The 23,736-nt window shown below is 43.7% G+C and overlaps 1 protein-coding gene across 5 annotated transcripts in view; it reads right to left on the bottom strand.

Annotated features, from left to right (window-relative positions):
* RBM6 (RNA binding motif protein 6) overlaps window positions 1-23,736 on the bottom strand; it is a 483,691-nt gene that overhangs the window by 83,884 nt on the left and 376,071 nt on the right. For all 5 annotated transcript variants that reach the window (XM_029599637.1, XM_029599633.1, XM_029599634.1 and 2 more), the window contains exon 14: window positions 17,732-17,801. In XM_029599637.1, the coding sequence (XP_029455497.1) occupies window positions 17,732-17,801 (70 nt within the window). The remainder of the gene's footprint in view (window positions 1-17,731; window positions 17,802-23,736) is intronic.

Raw genomic sequence — 23,736 nt, 5'->3', positions numbered from 1 at the left:
GGCTATTCCTCAAAATCCGATCAATAGCAGTCAACGGACCTCTCCTTCAAGAACATATCCAAACCTTTTTTTAAACCCAGCTACACTAACTGCACTAACCACATCCTATGGCAACAAATTCCAGAGCTTAATTGTGTGTTGAGTGAAAAAGAATTTTCTCCAATTAGTTTTAAATGTGCTACTTGCTAACTTCATGGAGTGCCCCCTAGTCCTTCTATTATCCAAAAGAGTAAATAACAGATTCACATCTACCCATTCTAGATCTCTCATGATTTTAAAAACCTCTATCATATCCCCCCTCAGTCATCTCTTCTCCAAGCTGAACAGCCCTAACCTCTTTAGCCTTTCCTCATAGGGGAACTGTTCCATCCCCTTTATCATTTTGGTCGCCCTCCTCTGTACCTTGTACTCTGCATACAGTCTGGCTTTTTGCGGTTTCCAGTTCAGTATTTGTCTGCACATTTCTATTTATAATTTATGATCTCTTTATTCTGTATTTAGTGAGGTCTGTCTATGTTCTATACATGTGACAGAAGTGAAATATTCTGCTAGCATGTATTTTCTGTGTAGGGATCTATAGCAGCCTGGCTTGTTTTGTTTTTCTAATTGGAGGTATATTGATGTTTTAAGACCTGGTATAATATTTACAGTGTTGCCTTTTCATAAGTAGGATATTTACTGTTTGAGTGCTAAAAGTTAGAGCTGTTTTGATATGGGAGATTTACAATATTGTAATTGCAACTCAATACATGGCTTTCCCAGGGTCAAACCCACACCCAATATGCATTATCATAGGCCTAATACCATATAGGTTCCAAGTGTCTTTTTTTTCCCCCAGAGTTTCTGGTCGGTACCACAGCAGTACATGTACATATAATATACATGCTATAAGTGATTTTTTTTTACCTCAACATCCTCTCTCATGTTACTATAAATGCTTAATTTTGAATTGTGTATGGGGAGGATGCAACCGGGGAGGAGGTGGATGCAAGGCTGTAAGGTGTACGTAGGGTACTTAATACCTATACACCAGCCCTAGGGAAGAGTAGAAGGTATGATTGATTGGAAGATGAGAGAGGGGGGAGGGGAAGAGGATAATTTGGAGATGAGGGGGGTTCAAGAGCACAAGAAAGGATGCAGCTGTTGAGAGGAAGGATAAAGGAAGCTGGAGATGGTAAAAGGAGCAACTCAGTGAGGGGAAGATGGAGGGCTGAGAGGGGGTAATAGAGGGGAGATTTGGGGAGGTGTAGGATTGGCACAGAGAACTGGAGGGGGGAGAAGGAGGGATGAAATCTAGATGAGTGAATAGAGAGGCAGAGATAAAGAGAATGAAGAAAAAGGAGAATAAAAGGGAAAGTTAGATATTAGACAGAGGCATAGGGAGGTACTGAAGAGACAGGAGAGAGACGAAACAGAAAATGAACAGGAGACCCTGTAAAGGAGTTAGGAGACCAAGAAGAGGAAAGCAGTATAAAGATATGAGGACCAAAGTGATTAGAAAAATACAATTCCAGACAGCCAGAGTAGAAAAAAGCATTTTATATTCAGTTTAGTGGATGGACTCTGTCAACTTTGGGAATGTGCAGCTCAGGATTATCTTATTCTGCACAATACAGGAGGAAACATATAGGAAAATTAGTTCTTACCTGCTAATTTTCATTCCTGTAGTACCATGGATCAGTCCAGACTGTGGGTTGAGCCTCCTGTCCAGCAGATGGAGACAGACCAAAACTGTGAGGGTATCCTATATCAGGACAGAGCCTACCCTACAGCCCTTCAGTATAAAGTACTTTCAAAGCAGATATGACTTTCCAAGGATCAAGCAAGCAACAAGGAAAAAACTGGTAAATATAACAAGTGAACAATTGAAAGAATTCTGAATGAACAAAACGCTCTTACTTAAAATATTGTATTTTCATTTGTAAGATGCTTCCAGTGCCTTGAATAATAATAGACAACAATTCAGATAATTGATAAACCTGTAGAGAAAAAAGAACCTTCGAGTGGACGCAACAGATCTAGTACGGGAGGGTGTCTGGACTGATCCATGGTACTACAAGAACGAAAATTAGCAGGTAAGAACCAATTTTTCTTTCCCTATACGTACCCGGATCAGTCCAGACCGTGGGATGTACCAAAGCTTCCCTAAACAGGGGGGGGACTGAGACAGTCCCGCTCGAAGAATCTGCCGCCCGAAGGAGCCAAGAACTGATGCCTGCACATCAAGGTGGTAATGACGAGCAAAAGTATGCAGGGACTTCCAAGTAGCTGCCGTACATATTTCCTGCGGAGAGACCGATTGACTCTCCGCCCAAGAAGTAGCCTGAGACTGTAAGGAATGAGCTTTTAAGCCTTCCGGTACTGGCTGACCCTTACAGATATAAGCCAATGCAATGGCCTCCATTAGTCAACACGCAATAATGGCCTTGGAAGCCTTATGACCTTTATTTGGACCACTCCACAGAACAAACAAGTGATCAGAGACCCAGAACTCATTTGTAACATGAAGGTAACGCAGGAAGACCCATTTCACATCGAGGCGCCGCAGATCACCCCCAGATGTATTTGCCACTTCTGAAGAAGAAAAAGCCGGAAGTTCCACGGACTGATTGACATGAAAGGAAGACACGACCTTTGGCAAGAAAGAGGGTACCTTCTTAAGGGATATCCCTGAATCAGAAAAACGTAGAAAAGGTTCCCTGCACGACAATGCTTGGAGCTCTGAGATTCTTCTGGCTGAACAAATGGACACCAAGAAGATGGTTTTGAGAGTCAAATCCTTAAGCATAGCCCTCCTTAAAGGTTCAAAAGGAGCTTCGCAGAGAACCAAGTTAAGACTCCACGAGGGACAAGTAACCCGGACTGGAGGATTCAAGTGCTTGGCTCCCTTGAGGAAACAGACGACATCTGGATGAGCCGCCACTGAATAACCGTCAATGGTACCTAAGAGGGAACAGAGAGCGGAGATCTGCACTCGCAAGGAACTGAAAGACAAACCCTTGGCAAGACTGTTCTGGAGAAAGGAAAGGACCTGGGAAACCGGAGCCTTACGAGCCGATACACCCGAGGCGACACACGCATTTTCAAAACCTTCCATACTCTGACATAATCAAGCGAGGTAGTCAGCTTCCTGGCCCGCAATAGAGTGGATATAGCTTCTTCCTTATATCCCTTCTTTCTCAATCTCCGCCGTTCAAAAGCCAGGCTGCTAGACAGAAGCAATCCACCTGATCGAAAAATATGGGACCCTGCCGAAGAAGATGGGAAAGATGACCAAAGCGGAGAGGACCATCCATGGCGAGATTGACGAGGTCCGCAAACCACGGTCTGCGGGGCCATTCCAGAGCCACTAGAATGATGGGACCGTGATGAAGCTCGATTCTTCGGAGCACTTTGCCCACTAACAGCCAAGGAGGGAACACGTACAGTAGAACGTCGCGGGGCCAGGGAAGGACCAGGGCATTTATCCCTTCCATGCAATGTTCCCATCTGTGGCTGAAGAACCAAGGAGCTTTTGCATTGCTCATGGTGGCCATCAGATCCAAGTGAGGGGGACCCCACCTGCGGATGATCAGGTTCATTGCTGCGTCTGACAATTCCCACTCACCGGGGTCTAACCGCTGGTGACTGAGGAAATCCGCCTGAACGTTCTCCTTCCCCACAATATGGCTTACAGCAGTGCTCTAGGTGATGTTCCGCCCATGCGAAGGGCTTGCTGGCTTCCAGAGCGACTAGGCGACTCCTGGTGCCCCCCTGTCGATTGATGTAGGCTATAGTGGTGGTGTTGTCCAATAGGATCTGCACCGCCTTGTGGAGGAGTAGGGGAAGGAAAGCCTTGAGAGCCAGTCGAACCGCTCGAGCTTCCAGTCGATTGATATGCCAGCGAGATTGGATTGGAGACCAAAACCCCTGAGTAGACTGGGTCTGGCATACAGCTCCCCAGCCGGAGAGGCTGGCGTCCGTTGTTACCACGATCCACTGCGGCGTCAGAAGGGACACTCCCTTCTGAAGATGGGCAGGTGATAGACTCGGAGAGCGGGAGGGGTGTCTGAAATTGTTCTGATACCGGTTTCCAGCGGGATAGCAAGGCTTTCTGTAACAGACGCATATGCGCAAACGCCCAAGGGACCAGATCTATAGTGGAAGCCATGGATCCCAGAACTTGAAAATAGTCCCAGGCCATTGGCAGAGCAAGAGAGAGATAATTGCACACTTGGCTTCTGAGTTTGTGCGATCGGTCCTCCGGAAGAAACACCTTGCCGACTCAAGTGTTGAATCACGCCCCCAGGAATTCCAAAGTCTGGGAGGGTTGAAGTTTGCTCTTGGGAAAGTTGATGACCCACCCCAGAGGGGTCAGACAAGACAGGATCTTGCTGACCGCCAGCTTGCAAAGAGCTTCCGATTTGGCTCGAACGAGCCAATCGTGCAGATAAGGGTGGACTAGGACTCCGTCTCGACACAGGGTGGCCGCCACTACCACCATTACCTTGGTGAAAGTGCGCGGCGCCATGGCAAGACCGAAGGGGAGTGCTCGAAACTGAAAATGTTGGCCCAGTATCTTGAACCGAAGATACCGCTGGTGATCGCAGCGAATCGGGATGTATAAGCAGGCCTCCGTCAGATCAAGCGACGCCAAGAATTCTCTGGATTGAACCGCCACTATCACCGCCCTCAAGGTTTCCATCCGAACATGGGGAACCTTGAGGGCCCGGTTGACGCGTTTGAGATCCAAAATTGGACGAAAGGAGCCCTCCTTTTTGGGAACGACGAAGTAGATGGAATATTGGCTGAACCCTTGTTCTTCCACTGGGACTGGGACTATGGCCCCCAGGTCCGGCAGCCTGTGCAGGGTCTGTTCGACCACAGGCCTCTTTCGACTTCCGCAGGGGGAGATCCGGCAGGTCTCGAGCAAATTCTAATGCGTAGCCTTTTTCTATCACCTCTAGGACCCACTGATCCGTAGTATGTTGGCCCATTCCTCGAGAAACTGGGACAGCCGTCCACCTAAGTTTTGAACAGAGGAATGAGCCGGCCCCATTTCATTGGGAGGAGGACTTTGTGGCCAAGTGTTGATGGCTACTATCCCTGAAAGGTCAACATCCCCGAAAGGAATGAGACCAGGATTAAGATTGGGAAGCATTACCCCTTGGGAAGGAACCCCGTGCTCTGGTGTTAAAACAAGGTTACCCCCTAAATCGAGTGCGAGAGGGTAAGAAAGGCTTAGACTGTTTTGGGCGGTCCTTTGGCAACTTATGAACCTTATTTTCTCCCAGAGATTTGATGTTGCTCTAGGTCCTCACCAAAAAGCAACTGGCCCTTGAAGAGAAGGGTTCCCAACTGCACTTTGGAAGAGGATTCCGCAGACCAATTTCTCAGCCAGAGGAGGCGCCTGGCCGAAACCGCGAAGATCATGACCTTGGCTTGCACTTGCAGAAGACCGTAAAGGGCATCCGCCCCATATGCAATCGCTCCTTCCAAGCGATCCGCCTGCTCCGCCTCTGTCGAGAAGTCTTGGGTGCTGAGTAATTGCTGAACCCACCTAAGGCTTGCCCGTTGCATGAGACTGCCGCAGATTGTCGCCCCAACTCCCAAGGACAGGACCTCAAATATGCGTTTGAGGTAAAATTCCAACTTGTGGTCCTGGACATCCTTCAGAGCTGTAGCCCCCACTGCCTCCAGGGACTCCCATTCCCTAAGGAGCATCAGCTTATGCATAGGGTGAAAAGGAAAAGTACATGGAAGAGCCCTAAGTCCCGCCAGGACCGGGTCCATGTTGGCAGGCATTGCGGCCGTAACCGTATCCACTGGGGGCAGCTCAATTCCCAGTTCCTGCAAAATGAATAGAATGAGCGGTTCTAGTTCCTCCTTTTGAAATAAACGTAGGACTCGAGGACTGTCCCCCTCGAGGGAGGGGGTTAGGAAGCAAAGGATCAACATCTGGATCCAGAGTCAGGACCGGCGGCGGCTGGGGAGGATCCGGAGGCGGCGGGACCCCTGGAACCACCCTGACCCTAACCGAGCCCTGTCCCTCCGGCGCCTTTGGAGGTTGCAGAGGGGAAATTCGTGGGATTTTTGGCAAGGGGGGGGGGTCCAGGGATGGATCTTCCTCCTGCTGTAAGCTGGCTAAACAGGACTTGTGCATAAGAAGCACAAACTCCGTGGAGAAACGAGACTTAGACTTCCCGGGGGCGGGAAGGGGGGGGGGGGGAGGGGAGGAAAAAGTCAGGCACCTTCAAATCCGGTGGGGAAACTAAAGAATCGGGCTCACTTTCTTCCTGCACATCCGATTCTGCAATAGAGCCTGCTTCCAAGATGGCCACCATTCCCGCGGTTCTTCGGGCCGGGAATGGCCTGGCCACGCAGCGAGGAATTCGCCCCTGGGTCGCTGTGGGCAAGGGGACCGATGAGGGACCCTCCACACCTGGTAGGCACCCTGAACAGAGGCCTCCGTGGGAGAGCTGCATGGCAGGCTCTCAGGCTTTACAGGCGCTGGAACGTGGAACGTGGCAACAGCGCTGAAGAAAAAAAATCGCTAAAAAAGTAAAAACAGCTGAGCTGTGCAGGACTGGAGCCATCGGTCAGCAGAGGCAGCGACTGAACTCTGCACGCTGCCGGAGCTCCACAATGCTTAAAAGGTAATAAAAACAAGCAAATTACAAAAACACAGCCCTGCCTGTACCCTTTTTTTTTTTGATTGCTCAGTAAAGACAGGGGAAAAACACTCCCTCCCAAGCCAAAGGGTACTGTTCTACAGTGGACAGCTAGACAATGGGGGAGTGACTGGATCACTGGTATCACCCCAGATGGTCACCGGGAAAAAAGGAGCCTAGGATAAAAAAATGGAGGGCAAGCCCCCACCTAGGCTCCCAGCAGAGTGGGGAGACCAAACTGTGTGAGAAACAAAAGGAGAAAACTTTCAAAGTCCTCTTTTTTTTTTTTAAACCAAGAATTAAATACTTGCTTGATCCAGACCAAAAAGGAAAGAAGATCCCCTCAGGGAAACTAAGGGAAGAAGAAGAAGGGGAACCATAGGTTCAGCTGCCTGCATCTGCTGGAGACAGACGAATACTAAAGGGGTGTAGGGTAGGCTCTGTCCTGATATAGGATACCCTCTCAGTTTTGATCTGTCTCCATCTACTGGACAGGAGGCTCAACACACGGTTTGGACTGATCCAGGTACATACAGGGAACTGGGTTTCTTGGAGTTTCCAGTTCAGTTTTTGAATGTAGGTTTATAGTGCCAGGATTCCTGTAATGGTTCCAATTAAGCTGGAAGCCCACAGGGGCTGGAGAAAACTGCTGGATCAAAATAAAAATGAAATGAAAGCCCCATATAACAGAGTGTCCTGGCTCATGTTATGTTCAGGTTGAAGGCGTCCTTTTTTACTTGGCCATAAGTGCCAAATAGCCTGACTATGGCTCTGAGCATTCACTTTGAGAAATTGGGAAGCTGCTTGATAAGTTTGTTAAATAAATACACAGCTAACCAGCATATCTTCTAAACAGGCAAAGTGGCTTACCTGTAATAGGTGTTCTCCACAGACAGCAAGACAAATACATACAAGTGGGTGAGTTCACTGGACGATGCCAATACTGAACATATTCTCTCAGAACTCAAACACCCAGAAGTGTTCCTGAATAGCTGCCCGTGCACAAGTCTCCTTGGTCATTTAACAAGCTAAACTTCAACTTTATGGGGAGAAGGTTTGGGATGGTGTGACTGACTTGTCCTACTGTCTACAGAGAACATCTGTTACAGGTTTTCAATTCTGTTTTCTCCATGGACAAGCAGGAGTAATTCAGACACACAACTGGGGATTCCTTAGCTGAGGACTGCACAAGAAAATGTTCTTATTGCTACTAGATGTATTACAACCCAATAAGAGAGGAAGGCGGGCGAGCTGAAGCTCTTAATTAAATAAATCCTGGCCAAAGTTATTACCTCAGTGAGAATCTGGTTTCAGACAGTAATGTTTGATAACAATGTCAATACAGGATTCTGGCTGAGTCTGTCCATAGGGTGGCTACAAAAATGGTCAGTAGTATTCATTCTAAAGCATATGGAGACAGACTTAAATATCTAAATGTATACCCCTAGAGGAAAGGTGGGATGGGGAGAGAATAATAGAGATATTTAAACACCTCTAAGGTTTCCGTGCACATGAGGTGGGCCTCTTTCAATGGAAAGGAGGCTCTAGATTGAGGGGTCATGAGATTAACATGAATGGGAGTAGTCTCAGGAGAAATCTAAGGAAATATTTCTTTACAAAGAGGATAGTGAATGAATGGAACAGCCTTCCCCATGAAGGTGGTGGAGCCCAGGACAGTATTTGAATTCAAGAAAGCATAAGATAAACACAGAGAATATCTGAAGGAATGTTAGGGATTGTAAAGCTAAATAACTGGTGGAGATGGGCAGACTGGATAGGTCGTATAATCTTTTTCCCCCGTCATGTTTCTATGTTTCCATATGGCTGCCTCACAGATCTCTTCAGGTGATGGTAAGCGAAAATAATCTATAGAAGTAAAAATTGCTCACATTTCATGAGTTTTTACTTTACTAGGAAGTTGAAACCCTTCACAGTGTTAGGAAAATCAGAGAGCTAGACGGACTGGTTGGACTTGCTTTTTCAGATCATAAAAAAATATATAGCTGGGTTGATTTCCTGTAAGGTTTGGACCTTTCTAAATAAAACAGTAGAGCCCTTTTGCAGTTCAGTATATGAAGCACTTGTTTATCCTTGGTGGAATGAGGTTTTGAAAAAAAATGGTAGGATGACAGATTTAAAATTAAACTGGGAAACTACTTTAAGCAGAAATTTAGAAAATATTCTCAACAGTACTCTATTTTTTGGAAATCTGAATAAAAGGTGGATGTACTGCTAAGGCCTGAAGCACACTTACTCTGCGAGCTGAACTTACCATCAAAAATAATACTTTTCAGGTTAAAAATTTTAGATTAACCAATATTAAAGGTTCAAATGGAGGTTGTACTCATTTTGAGAGTACAACATTGAGGTCTCATTGAATATGAAGAGTGTGTACCTAACCCGAATTTGTCTTTAGTCCTGATTATGAGACACTCAGTAGATACTGAAATAATGTCAAAGCTTGGCATTCAAAGCTTTCTCTTTTTGAATTGTGCACCAAATGGAGAATTTTTTCTAGTAGGAATATTTGGTAGAAGGTCTCCTCTGTGCCAAAGTTATTTCTTTTCCTTCTGAAGAAAAAGACATTGCTTGTTGGGATGTGAATCGTGTGATCGATCGTCTTAACGATCGATTTTGGCTGAGGGGGGAGGGAAATCTGATCGTCATGGTTTTTTTTGTTAAAAAATCGTAAATCGGGGGGAGGGCGGGAAAACCGGCACACCAAAACAACCCTAAAACCCACCCCGACCCTTTAAAACAAATCCCCCACCCTCCCGAACCCCCCCAAATGTTTTAAATTACCTGGGGTCCAGTGGGGGGGTCCCGGCACGATCTACCGCTCTCGGGCCACTGCTGCGTTAACAGAAATGGCGCCGGTGGCCCTTTGCCCTTACCATATGACAGGGCAAAGGTAGCGCCGGTGCCATTTTGGTTCCTGTCACCCGACGTCACGAGTGCAGGAGATCGCTCCCGGACCCCCGCTGGACCCCCAGGGACTTTTGGCCAGCTTGGGGGGGCCTCCTGACCCCCACAAGACTTGCCAAAAGTCCAGCGGGGGTCCGGGAGCGACCTCCTGCACTTGGGCCGTATTGCCAATATTCAAAATGGCGCCGGCGCTACTTTTGCCCTCACTATGTCATAGTGAGGGCGGGAAAACCGGCACACCAAAACAACCCTAAAACCCACCCCGACCCTTTAAAACTTTTGCCCTCACTATGGTGAGGGCAAAAGTAGCACCAGCGCCATTTTGAATATTGGCAATAGGCCCGAGTGCAGGAGGTCGCTCCCGGACCCCCGCTGGACTTTTGGCAAGTCTTGTGGGGGTCAGGAGGCCCCCCCCAAGCTGGCCAAAAGTCCCTGGGGGTCCAGCGGGGGTCCGGGAGCGATCTCCTGCACTCGTGACGTCGGGTGACAGGAACCAAAATGGCACAGGCGCTACCTTTGCCCTGTCATATGGTAAGGGCAAAGGGCCCACCGGCGCCATTTCTGTTAACGCAGCAGTGGCCCGAGAGCGGTAGATCGCGCCGGGACCCCCCCACTGGACCCCAGGTAATTTAAAACATTTTGGGGGGGTTCGGGAGGGTGGGGGATTTGTTTTAAAGGGTCGGGGTGGGTTTTAGGGTTGTTTTGGTGTGCCGGTTTTCCCGCCCTCCCCCCTCCACGATTTTTTGACGATAAATCGGGGGAATTGCTATTGTATCGCGGCTCTAACGATTTTTGACGATTTAAAATATATCTGACGATTGTTTTAAATCGTCAAAAAACGATTCACATCCCTAATTGCTTGTATTAGTTTATTTTCAATATCCATGCTGTGAATGCTAAAGAGAAGGTTGGGGTGGAGAAATGATCCATTGTGTTTTGTTAGTATTGTTGAATATACTGCAGATGAAGTCGTAGAGTGAGCTAGTTTCTGGAGCCATGGAAACCATATTTGATATGACCAAAGGAGGGCTACTAGAATCATTCTTCCTCCCGCCTTTAACTTTTATGTTAATGTTTTACTTAATGCTTTATATTTCCTGTAAACTTCCTAGTATAACATGTTTGCTGAAGCAGTATAAAAATATTTTATAGTGGTATGTCTCATGAAATTGAGGAGGCATCAAATGTCAAAGTGAGTGCTGTCAGTTTTTTAGAGCAGAAGAGAGTTTGTAGTTGAACAGCACTGCAAAGAGGTGTATCTTTAGCATTCCCCAGAGCTTAAAGAAACTGTTCTGTATTGGGAAGGAGAGACCAATTAAGAGGTTGAAGCTGGTGACTTCTTTGCCTGGGAGAAGAATGACATTTAGATGTATTTACCTTGGAATTGCCCAGTTACAGATTTGTGCAAGCTTCTCATCAATTATGATGACCTTGTTCCCCCTTGCTCGTTTATGTAATATATTACAATTTGTGGCACTATGTGCAGTCAGAATTGCCAGAGAATAGATGTAGGCTAGGCTCTGACTGGCTATTCAAGAACTTTTTATTGATTCATAACAGAAGCTAACTTTGCAGCTCTCTGCAGCTTATAAACACAAGTAGCAATGTCTCAACTTACAGTCTCATGATCTGGGTTTACCTAAGGTTCCTTCTAAATCCCTGGGGCCTCCTGTTCCCTTCTGGGCCTGGCTAGATGTACTCCTCCCAGACCAGGATTCCCTGTTGTCTGTGCTTAAGTTGGACTGGGCCAGGCCTCTGAATCCAGTCCTTTAAAGTATTCTGGGGTTTTCTTGTGTATATTCTTTCACATTATTATATTGTTTATTCGGATTCGAATCACTTTTCCCTTTAGCCATGTTTCGTGTACTAAGAGCTTATAAAATGGCCCATAGTTCTAGAATGTTTATGTGGAGAGTTTGTACTTGAATGGACAAAGGTCTTTAAGACCAATTAGTACTGAGATTAACTCTCCCAACCTTGGATGGAGGAATCCATAGTTAATACTTGTTGAATCTGGGGTCAGTTAAAGTGTTAACTACAAAGTATATTGAACAGCTAACTCCACCAATTCAAGGCACTGGAGAGTGCACTTTGGAGAGATGTGGATAGTGGCTGTAAATGCTAATTCAGATGACATCTCAGATGCCACTGCACTTCTCTTATCCATGAACAGGCAAAGGACATGGACTGTAGGTACCATGTGACCCAACATTATGAAGAAAGTTCTGATAATACAGTTCTGATGGTTGGACCAAAAGTGAACTATGCAGGTTATATATTGTTCAATCTTTGAAGGAATAGAAATGCTTTTCCCTTCTGTAAGTCCAAGTTTCCTCCTATGAATTCCAGTTGATGAACTGGTATAAGATGAGATTTGTTAGAGTTTACTACATTTACCAGTGATAGGAGGATATGGATTGTATAGGATGTGGTCAGCTATGCTTCTTCTGAGAATTTGCTCGATATTAGCCAATCATTTAAATATGGAAAAACTAAGATCCTGTTTTTTTGGGCATGGGCAACTATCATTTGAGGTTGCTGCCAGACCAAATGGGTGCACTCAGTATTGGAAATTCTCTTCTGCCACAGAGAAACAGATTATTTTCTGTGGTCGGTGTGAACAGAATGTACATGTAAGCATCTTTGAGATCTAGAGTGGTTAGCCAGTCACAGAGTTCCAGGTGATAACTGATGGTTTATTTTGAACTTTTCTATCCTGATGAAATTTTTAAGGCATCCTAGATCCAGGATCGAACATAGTTGTCCTGATTTTTTGGGATTAGGAATATCTCAGGACTGGCTCTATTGCATGAATCAACAACAGAGCAGTTAGCACTTCCTTCAGAAAGTGGTCTGAGAAGAATGGATGAGGACAAGATGTACTGAGAGGAGGTATAATCTGAAAATTTAGAAGATAACATTTGTGATTTATTTTGAGAATCCAATAGTCTGTGGTGATGACAGATCACTGGAGTTGGAAAACATTGAAGCATTTTCCTCACTGGAAGAACTCTGAAGTAATTGGAGGAATGAATAATCAAATTATAATACTGATTTTGAAGGGATTGCTGGGTAGATTTTGCTGAATTCTATCCTTTGGTCAAGATCTGGCTTAGTGTTGTTGCTGCTGAGGCTGCTCATGGGGATATTGTCTTTGAAATTGATATAGCTAATATCTCCTACAAGAGTAATACCATCTCTTGAAAGATTGTGACTATCTCCTTTGGTAACTATGTTCATCTGAAGTTGCTGCAGTTACGGCTTGTAAACTTGAACAGTTTCCTTAACTTTTTCCTGAATAAGTTATCCTTAGCAACTGCCTCCTCTTCTGATTTATCATGAACATCTTCTCTATGACTAGAGGTCTTAAAGCCAAGTTAGCCTTTTTATCCCTGAAGCTATGGTTGATGATCTTAAAGCTGTACCAAAGACATCATAAGCAGATTTTATTAAGTAATTTGCATATTCATCTGCTTCATTGAGTTGAGAAGTAATTGTTTCTTGGTAGTCTGCAAGCAGATGAGTGGATTCTTCTTTTGCTTTTTTAAAAGATTGTAGAGATATTATACCATTTGAAATTGATGAGCCGATATCCTGCTTAGAAGCACTGCTGACTACAATTCTTTTTTTTAACTAGCAGGATCCAGCAATTTATCATCTTTTTCAGGAAGAACATTGGAATATATCTGACTTTTTTCACTTTTTAGAGCAGCCTCCACCACTATATATTTATTAGGTAGGTGGACCTTATCATGATCTACCATTGGTGGATTCTGTTTTTAAATCTGTCTTCCTTGCAACTACCAGTGTAGAAAGAGTTGCCTGCCATACTTATTTAAAACATTTAAAGCCCGCAGATCTGAAAGGCTAGCTTTCAGTGAAACAAACATAACAGATAAAACATAGTAATATATACCAGTTTAAACACACAAAATTCATAATCAGAATTCATTTGGGAGACAGAATTAAGTAATAGAAGCAGGTCCTGAAGTTTTTTGTGTATTGGTACTGCCAGAGGTTGCCTTGTTGCTTGTATATCCCCTTCAACAATCTTGGGAAGTCCTCTTTTGCTTCTGCTTCTTCCTGCATTTCAAAAGGAATAGACTGACATTTGGTACATGACATCCTCTGAAGGTGTTGCACTCCTACTTGTTCCTGGAGAGGAGTCCAAGGGTAGTTCTGGAGAATCCTTCACTGAGTTATAGGAGTGAGACTCAAAGGATACATTGGATTCATCTTCAAAGCCAGTGATTAATAGTAGAAGCTCTGAGGACAAAGGAGTTTGTAATTGTTCTTATCGAAAATCAGCTACTTTCTGATAAAGTGGAATGGGAGATATAGAATCCATTATGGTAGCCAATTTTTCCTGTATAGCTTCCACGATAGAAAGAATAGATGTAATATTTTCATGTACTTCTGAATTAATTTAAGCCATAGTTTCTGTATAAATGGATGATAATCTGATGGAGGCGGCAGAGGTATGCGATTCTAGGGCTAATACTGAAAAGTGATATTTTCTGATGACTAAGTGAAGGTGCCATGAAGTGTTGCAGTCTACACCAAGGTGTGCTGCAGCAGTCAAAAAAGCAAACAGAATATTAGGAATTATTAGGAAGGGAATGGTTAATAAAACAGAAAATGTCATAATGCCTCTGTATCGCTCCATGTGAGACCGCACCTTGAATACTGTGTACAATTCTGGTCGCCGCATCTCAAAAAAGATATAGTTGCGATGGAGAAGGTACAGAGAAGGGCTACCAAAATGATAAGGGGAATGGAACAGCTCCCCTATGAGGAAAGACTAAAGAGGTTAGGAATTTTCAGCTTGGAGAAGAGACGGCTGAGGGGGGATATTTATTTATTTATTTTGAATTTCTTCTATACCGATAGCCGTTTGCACATCGTATCGGTTTACATACAACTAAGAACTTTTGGGCAAGGCCCTTACATAGAACAATAGCAAAATATGATAGAGGTCTTTAAAATCATGAGAGGTCTTGAATGTGAATCGGTTATTTACACTTAAGAACATAAGAACATGCCATACTGGGTCAGACCAAGGGTCCATCAAGCCCAGCATCCTGTTTCCAACATAAGGCCATAAGAACCTGGCAAGTACCCAAAAACTAAGTCTATTCCACACTACTGTTGCTAGTAATAGCAGTGGCTATTTTCTAAGTCAACTTAATTAATAGCAGGTAATGGACTTCTCCTCCAAGAACTTATCCAAACCTTTTTTAAACACAGCTATACTAACTGCACTAACCACATCCTCTGGCAACAAATTCCAGAGTTTAATTGTGCGTTGAGTGAAAAAGAACTTTCTCCGATTAGTTTAAATGTGCCAGATGCTAACTTCATGGAGTGCCCCTAGTCTATTATCCGAAAGAGTAAATAACTGATTCACATTAACCCGTTCTAGACCTCTCATGATTTGAATAAGGGTATTATCTCCAGGTAGTAGCTGTCATTCCCATGAGCCACCCACTCTTCATTCATATCCTCTTGACATTATGGATCCACAGTGTTTATCCCACGCCCCTTTGAAGTCCTTCACAGTTCTGGTCTTCACCACTTCCTCCGGAAGGGCATTCCAGGCATCCACCACTCTCTCCATGAAGAAATACTTCCTGACATTGGTTCTGAGTCTTCCTCCCTGGAGCTTCAAATCGATGGAAAAGGTTTGTCGTTGTCTTTGGATCATTAAAACCTTTCAAGTATCTGAAAGTCTGTATCATATCACCTCTGCTCCTCCTTTCCTCCAGGGTGTACATATTTAGATTCTTCAATCTCTCCTCATAAGTCATTCGATGTAGACCTTCCACCTTTTTGGTTGCCCTTCTCTGGACCGCCTCCATCTTGTCTCTGTCTCTTCGGAGATACGGTCTCCAGAACTGAACACAGTACTCCAGGTGAGGCCTCACCAAGGACCTGTACAAGGGGATAATCACTTCCCTTTTCTTACTCGATATTCCTCTCTCTATGCAGCCCAGCATTCTTCTGGCTTTAGCTATCGCCTTGTCACATTGTTTCGCCGACTTCAGATCATTAGACACTATCACCCCAAGGTCTCTCTCCTGCTCTGTGCACATCAGCCTTTCTACCCCCATCGAATACAGTTCATTCGGATTTCCACTCCCCGTATGCATGACTCAGCACTTCTTGGCATTGAATCTCAGCTGCCATATCTTCGACCACTCTTCCAGCTTCCTTAAATCCAGTCTCATTCTCTCCACTCCTTCTGGCATGCCCACTCTGTCGCAGATCTTAGTGTCATCCGCAAAAAGACAAACCTTACCTTCTATCCCATCCGCAATGTCGCTCACAAAGATATTGAACAGGACTGGTCCCAACACCGATCCTTGTGGTACACCGCTTAAAACCGCTCTCTCTTCAGAGAAAGTTCCATTTACCATCACACATTGTCTTCTGTCCGTCAACCAGTTTGCAATCCAGGCCACCACCTCAGCACTCACTCCTAAGCTTCTCATTTTATTCACCAGTCTCCTGTGCTGGACCATGTCAAAAGCTTTGCTGAAATCCAAGCAGATGACATCAAGTGCTCTTCCTTGATCCAATTCCTTGGTTACCCTAATCTAATCGAGAAAACTCTTTTTCACTCAACGCACAATTAAGCTCTAGAATTTGTTGCCAGAGGATGTGGTTAGTGCAGTTAGTGTAGATGGGTTCAAAAAACGTTTGGATAAGTTCTTGGAGGAGAAGTCCATTAGCTGCTATTAATCAAGTTTACTTAGGGAATAGCCATTGCTATTAATTGCATCAGTAGCATGGGATCTTCTTGGTGTTTGGGTAATTGCCAGGTTCTTGTGGCCTGGTTTGGCCTCTGTTGGAAACAGGATGCTGGGCTTGATGGACCCTTGGTCTGACCAAGCATGGACATTTCTTATGTTCTTATGCAGACAGCTCCAATGGCAAATATTTCTTCTTCTTGTCAGAGTGGGTTAGAAAGGAGTCTCTTTAGTTCTTTGAAGACTGACCAACTTTTTATCTTTTTTAGGAAACTCATGAAAAAATTAAAGAAAGAGGAAGTAACCAAAAGAAAAATGAGAACACTTGAAAAACTGCAAAATGCCATATTCTACTGAAAGTGAGAGATTAACATGTCTTTTTACGCCAGCTGAGACAAAATGATTAAGGAGATTTATGCAGCAGCAGCTACATGAGAACACCTATGCATGCTCAGAAAGGCTCTTGGGACTTTCAAAGAGCTTTGACATAGCTCATTCTGAATCAGTACCATCCAACATCATCACCCATTTGTATGGCTGAATTACTCCTGTTTGTCCAAGGAGAATGGCATATACTTTGTAGTGATTCTTTAATTAAAACAGCTTAAGGACTGCATATTTTGCAGAATGTTGAAAACACATGGAATCTAACAAGTAATAAGACAAAATCTGAATAATTCCAGTTCTACATATTGAATGTGCATAAGGAATGTTGATGTTCTTAGTTCTCAGCTGTTTCTCTAACACATGGTTAACACCGTGTCTAACACCGTGCCTACCAACATTTAAAAAAAACCTCAAAACTTGGCTCTTCTTACAAGCCTTCCCTGATCCATCAAACTTTCATTAGATAATTACTCAGCTTATGAATATGAATTTCGAACTTCGCCCCTCCAATACTCACCTCATTTACTAGTTTACTACCCTAATAAGCTAACTAGCTCTAGACTAGGCTCGGATATTTCACAATGTATTTAATTTAATACCCTCGTAAGGCTTCTCTTTTTCCAGCTGAACCAGCTTCCAAGTTCAAGGTCCTTGTTATTATGTAACTTTTGCTTCTCTGTTTTTGTCTCCGCTAATTATAAAAAAGTTGTTACTTATGTTACGTTATGTTATACTGATCTACCCCTGTTCGATGTAAACCGACCTGATATGGTATTCAACCTTGACGGTCGGTATAGAAAAATGTTAAATAAAATAAATAAATGGTAAATTAGATTAGAAGGAATCCTGGTGCCCTGTTTGTTTTCCTGCCATGCCATGTATCTAATAGACATATAACAGATGTTGCTGCTGGGCTGTACCAGTTTCCTATGTCCTGCACTAGCTCCCGGTTAGTTGCAGTGATTCCTTGCCTGAATTGAGTCCTGTTGGTTCATTTTTAAGCTGTGAGAAGTTACTTACCATGTTGACTCTGCCAGGATGCTTCACCGGAAGAATGTCTGCCCCTGCTGGCTCCTTCTCTCCTCTTACTCTGGAATAGGAGAATTGTGGGATTACATGATACATACATACATACATGTGACATGCACATACATTATTCTTCCCTGCCATGTCTAAAGACATCTCAAATAAGAAGACAAGTAGCACTTTTGAAGTTAGTCTAATTAAAACAGTATCTCACAAACATAGTGAGAATTTTTTAAGATTTGGAAGAGAAGCTGCTTCTTTGGTTTGATTCAAAAGGCGAGTTTAATTAATGTATTTACCAAAGAAAGCAGGGAGTTTGTAGAAGGACCGAATGTGTCTAAATCTCTTGATTCAGGGACTATAAGAAACTCACTGTGCCCACCAAAAAAGCTCACTTTAAATTTTAAGCCACAATTGGAGAAATTACTTATCTGATAATTTTGTTTTCTTTAGTGTAGACAGATGGACTCAGGACCAATGGGTTATTTGCTCTCCTGCTAGCAGATGGGGATGGAGTCAGATTTCAAAGCTGACATCACCTTAGATATACTCCTGCAGTGACCTCAGTCATTCAGTATTCTCTTCAAAAGCCATTGTTGGACATACTATTGAAAAACTTCAATAAAATCTGAATACAACTTAACTTGATTAAAAAAACTGGTGACCGTAACTGTACTCAAACAAACATAAGCGCTGGATCCCAGCAGTATTAAAGATGCCCTGATCTAGAGATAGGGCAACGGCTTACCCATAACCTCTTGGAATCGAGATTCACCTCATGGGCGATTCCTTGGCACCATTCATGGGCAGCCATGGGGAGGATGCTGAGTCCATCTGTCTACACTAAGGAAAATGAAATTATCAGGTAAGTAATTTCTCAGTTTCCTAGCATGTAGCCAGATGGACACAGGACCAATGGGATGTACAAAAGCTACTCCCAAACAGGGCGGGAGGCTGTTCGCGTTCTGGTTAGCACCGCCCTTGCAAAGGCTGCGTCCTCTCAGGCCTGGACATCCAAGCGACAGAACCTGGAGAAGGTGTGCAAGGAAGACCATGTTGCTGCTCAGCAGATGTTGATGGGAGACAGTAGCTTAAGCTTCCGCCCAGGATACTGCCTGGACCCTAGTGGAATGACCCAAAAAGCACGAAGGAAGGCGATCTATAAAGGCCGTCAGGATGAACAAAGAGGATAGATGCCAAATGTCTTATAAATTCCTTTATTGAAGTGATACTTTCTGTTACTGACATTGACATCGGGCAAACTGAGCAATTATTACATGGTTGGTGAGAACCCACAATCATGTTGTCATTGTCCTTGATAGTAAAGTCTGAACGTACCAGCATATTTTTTAAATTGGATGCCCTTGAAAAAGTGATTCGAGGGGGGGATTGAAAAACCCCATGTAACTGTAATACATGCCAGTTGTTATAAATAGCTCTTCGAATTTTATATGCTTGAGGGGAAAATGGTAAAACACAGGTATATTGAGAGGAACTGTCATTAGAGGTGCTTGAAAGAAATAACCACTCACGATGTGCAAACTTTGCACGCAAATAGGCTTTTCGGATGCATGTGCGCGGATAACCCCCCTCGAATCACTTTTTCAAGGGCATCCAATTTAAAAAATATGCTGGTACGTTCGGACTTTACTATCAAGGACAATGACAACATGATTGTGGGTTCTCACCAACCATGTAATAATTGCTCAGTTTGCCCGATGTCAATGTCAGTAACAGAAAGTATCACTTTGCAATCAGGCTATACAATTTTCTTGAAACATACAACATCTTGTACATCAATGATGGTGATTTACTTGATTGTCTGTCCATGTGGCTTACAATATGTTGGAAAAACTAAACGTCTCCTAAAAACGCGGATGATAGAACATAGATCAAACATAAAGAATGCCCGTATAGATGAGCCATTGGTTGCACACTGTTCAGCACATAAACATCTATTCAGTGATCTTAAATTCTGTGCCATTGATCATGTTCCAATGCACTGGCGTGGCGGCAATCGTGAAGCACAGCTTTTAAAATTAGAACAATGCTGGATTTACCGCCTGGGGACAGTGAGCCCGGCAGGTCTAAATGCTGATCTGGAATTATACACTTTCCTAGGATAAAGTTCTCACCTCAGCTTTTTACTTTTTGTTCAATTATACAAAAAATATTTTTCCTATGATTTAGTGCTTTATTCATTGTCATAATACCAATCAATTAACGAAGTTTTTTTGACAATCAATACGTCATCGAATGACGTCACATCTGATGAATATTTATTAAGACGTAAACGTCAGCCTCGTTTCCTCCCTGCGATGCAGAAGAATGATTGAGACTTCGTGTCCATTTTGAACCGGTAGCCTATGGCGGTCAGATAAGTACTGTTTTCTATCTCCTTTATAGAAAGTTGCTAAGACTGTCTCTTTTAATTTCTAGGCAAATACTCCTATGCTGATGTTATCCAGATGCCCCTGAGGAAGCTTTGTTAAGCGAAACATCGGCCGTGTTGGGCGCTATTTATATTATGCATTGAGAGAATGCTTGCTATTTCTTATCTTCACGTTATCAATGGAGTGAAGTACAGAAGTCCTTTGGACTATTTTTTATGATATTGAAAAAGAAAAAAACATACAAAATAGTTTTCATACAAAAATAATTAAAGATTTTTTAAAGTGATGGTGAATGATTAGAAGTCCGGTTGGATTTAGGTTTGAATCACAATGTCTGGCTTGATGACATCGTCACTATAGGCAATATTTTGAATTAAAAATCAGTTTCCCTCTTTTTTGACAGACTTCAATTACCCCAATATTGACTGGGTAAATGCATCATCGGGACACGCTAGAGAGATACAGTTCCTGGATGAAACAAATGATAGCTTTATGGAGCAATTGGTTCAGGAACCGATGAGAGAGAGAACAATTTTAGATCTACTTCTCAGTGGAGCACAGGATTTGGTGAGCGAGGTAACGGTGGTGGGGCTGTTTGGCAATAGTGAGCATAATATGATCAAATTTGAATTAATGCCTCGAAGGGGGACAGTAAGCAAATCCATGGCTCTCGTGCTAAACTTTCAAATGGGAAACTTTGATAAAATGAGAAAAATTGTTAGAAAAAAACTGAAAGGAGCAGCTACAAAGGTAAAAAGTGTGCAAGAGGCGTGGTCATTGTTAAAAAATACCATCCTAGAAGCACAGTCCACATGTATTCCACACATTAAGAAAGGTGGAAAGAAGGCAAAACGATTACTGGCATGGTTAAAAAGGGAGGTGAAAGAAGCTATTTTAGCCAAAAGATCTTCATTCAAAAATTGGAAGGATCCAACAGAAGAAAACAGGATAATGCATAAACGTTGGCAAGTTAAATGTAAGACATTGATAAGACAGGCTAAGAGAATTTGAAAAGAAGTTGGCCGTAGAGGTAAAAACTCACAGTAAAAACTTTTTAAAATATATCCGAAGCAGAAAGCCTGTAAGGGAGTCAGTTGGACCGTTAGATGATCGAGGGGTTAAAGGGGCACTTAGAGAAGATAAGGCCATCGCGGAAAGATTTAATGATTTCTTTGCTTCGGTGTTTACTGAAGAGGATGTTGGGGAGGTACCCGTACTGGAGAAGGTTTTCATAGGTAATGATTCAGATGGACTGAACCAAATCACGGTGAACCTAGAAGATGTGGTAGACCTGATTGACAAACTGAAGAGTAGTAAATCACCTGGACCGGATAGTAGAAACCCCAGAGTTCTGAAGGAACTAAAAAATAAAATTTCAGATCTATTAGTAAAAATTTGTAACCTATCATTAAAATCATCCATTGTACCTGAAGACTGGAGGATAGCTAATGTAACCCCAATATTTATAAAGGGCTCCAGGGGCGATTCGGGAAACTACAGACCGGTTAGCCTGACTTCAGAGCCAGGAAAAATAGTGGAAAGTGTTCTAAACTTCAAAATCACAGAACATATGGAAAGACATGGTTTAATGGAACAAAGTCGGCATGGCTTTACCCAAGGCAAGTCTTGCCTCACAAATCTGCTTCACTTTTTTGAAGGCGTTAATAAACATGTGGATAAAGGTGAACCGGTAGATGTAGTGTACTTGGATTTTCAGAAGGCGTTTGACAAAGTTCCTCATGAGAGGCTTCTAGGAAAAGTAAAAAGTCATGGGATAGGTGACTATGCCCTTTCGTGGATTACAAACTGGCTAAAAGACAGGAAAGAGTAGGATTAAATGGACAATTTTCTCAGTGGAAGGGCGTGGGCAGTGGAGTGCCTCGGGGATCTGTATTGGGACCCTTACTTTTCAATATATTTATAAATGATCTGGAAAGAAATATGACGAGTGAGGTAATCAAATTTGCAGATGATACAAAATAGTTCAGAGTAGTTAATTCACAAGCAGATTGTGATAAATCGCAGGAAGACCTTGTGAAACTGGAAAATTGGGCATCAAAATGGCAGATGAAATTTAATGTGGGTAAGTGCAAGGTGATGCATATAGGGAAAAATAACCCATGCTATAGTTACACAATGTTAGGTTCCATATTAGGTGCTACCACCCAAGAAAGATCTAGGCGTCATAGTGGATAACACATTGAAATTGTCGGTTCAGTGTGCTGCGGCAGTCAAAAAAGCAAACGAAATGTTGGGAATTATTAGAAAGGGAATGGTGAGTAAAACGGAAAATGTCATAATGCCTCTGATATTGCTCCATGGTGAGACCGCACCTTGAATACTGTGTACAATTCTGGTCGCCGCATCGCAAAAAAGATATAATAATTGCGATAGAGAAGGTACAGAGAAGGGCTACCAAAATGATAAGGGGAATGGAATAGCTCCCCTATGAGGAAAGACTAAAGAGGTTAGGACTTTTCAGCTTGGAAAAGAGACAGCTGAGGGGGGATATGATAGAGGTGTTTAAAATCATGAGAGGTCTAGAACGGGTAGATGTGAATCGGTTATTTACGCTTTCGGATAATCGAAAGACTAGGGGGCACTCCATGAAGTTAGCATGTGGCACATTTAAAACTAATCAGAGAAAGTTCTTTTTCACTCAACGCACAATTAAACTCTGAAATCTGTTGCCAGAGGATGTGGTTAGTGCAGTTAGTATAGCAGGTAATGGAGGAGAAGTCCATTACCTGCTATTAAGTTGACTTAGAAATTAGCCACTGCTATTACTAGCAACGGTAACATGGAATAGACTTAGTTTTTGGGTACTTGCCAGGTTCTTATGACCTGGACTGGCCACTGTTGGAAACAGGATGCTGGGCTTGATGGACCCTTGGTCTGACCCAGTATGGCATGTTCTTATGTTCTTAAGGGTCCCAGAGTCTTCAGGGTGTGGGAAACCAGGACCGGCAATTCATTCTCTGTGGAAAAACCGTAACATGGTCCGGTATGTCTCCAAGCCTGGAGGGATTTCCCCATCCTCCAATGAGTCTGTATCCCTATCGACGTTCATGGTGTCTGGGTCCCTGTCAAGGATACCCTTGGTGAGGCGAGGCATGCTAATAGGGCTGGGAGGAGAAGGCCTTCCCAGCTGGGGCTCACACCAGGCAGGGGCAGTAGCTGACTGTGCCAGAACAAAGGCTTGATGGCCCTGAAAGAATTCCACGCAAGAGAAGGTCGCCAGGTCCATATCTAGCTCAGGAGGAACTAGGGTAGGCACCGCTGAACTGCCCTCTGCCGAGAACAACGCAGCCTGGGATTGCTCAGATCCTGGTGCTACCTGATAAGATTGTGGATGACCCGTCCTCCGACTGGGAGGGGCCAGGCTTGGAGAATCTCTGAGATTCCAGCACTCCCTGGGGCTTCCTCAGAGTGCTGACACAGGAAGCATTCCAGATCAGACTAGGAAGCCCTAATATGGCAGGCAGCACAAAGAGTGTCGCTTATGCTTCTTTGTTGCTGGAGCCATAGTTCACTGTAGCTTGTTCATTCAGCTGGCTAGAGCTTGGACCCGAGCACGCAGAAATCCGCCCTGATGCACGTAAGTAT

The sequence above is a fragment of the Rhinatrema bivittatum genome, chromosome 4, assembly GCF_901001135.1.
Source record: "Rhinatrema bivittatum chromosome 4, aRhiBiv1.1, whole genome shotgun sequence".
Taxonomy (NCBI): domain Eukaryota; kingdom Metazoa; phylum Chordata; class Amphibia; order Gymnophiona; family Rhinatrematidae; genus Rhinatrema; species Rhinatrema bivittatum.
This window is presented reverse-complemented; position numbering and strand designations above follow the sequence as displayed.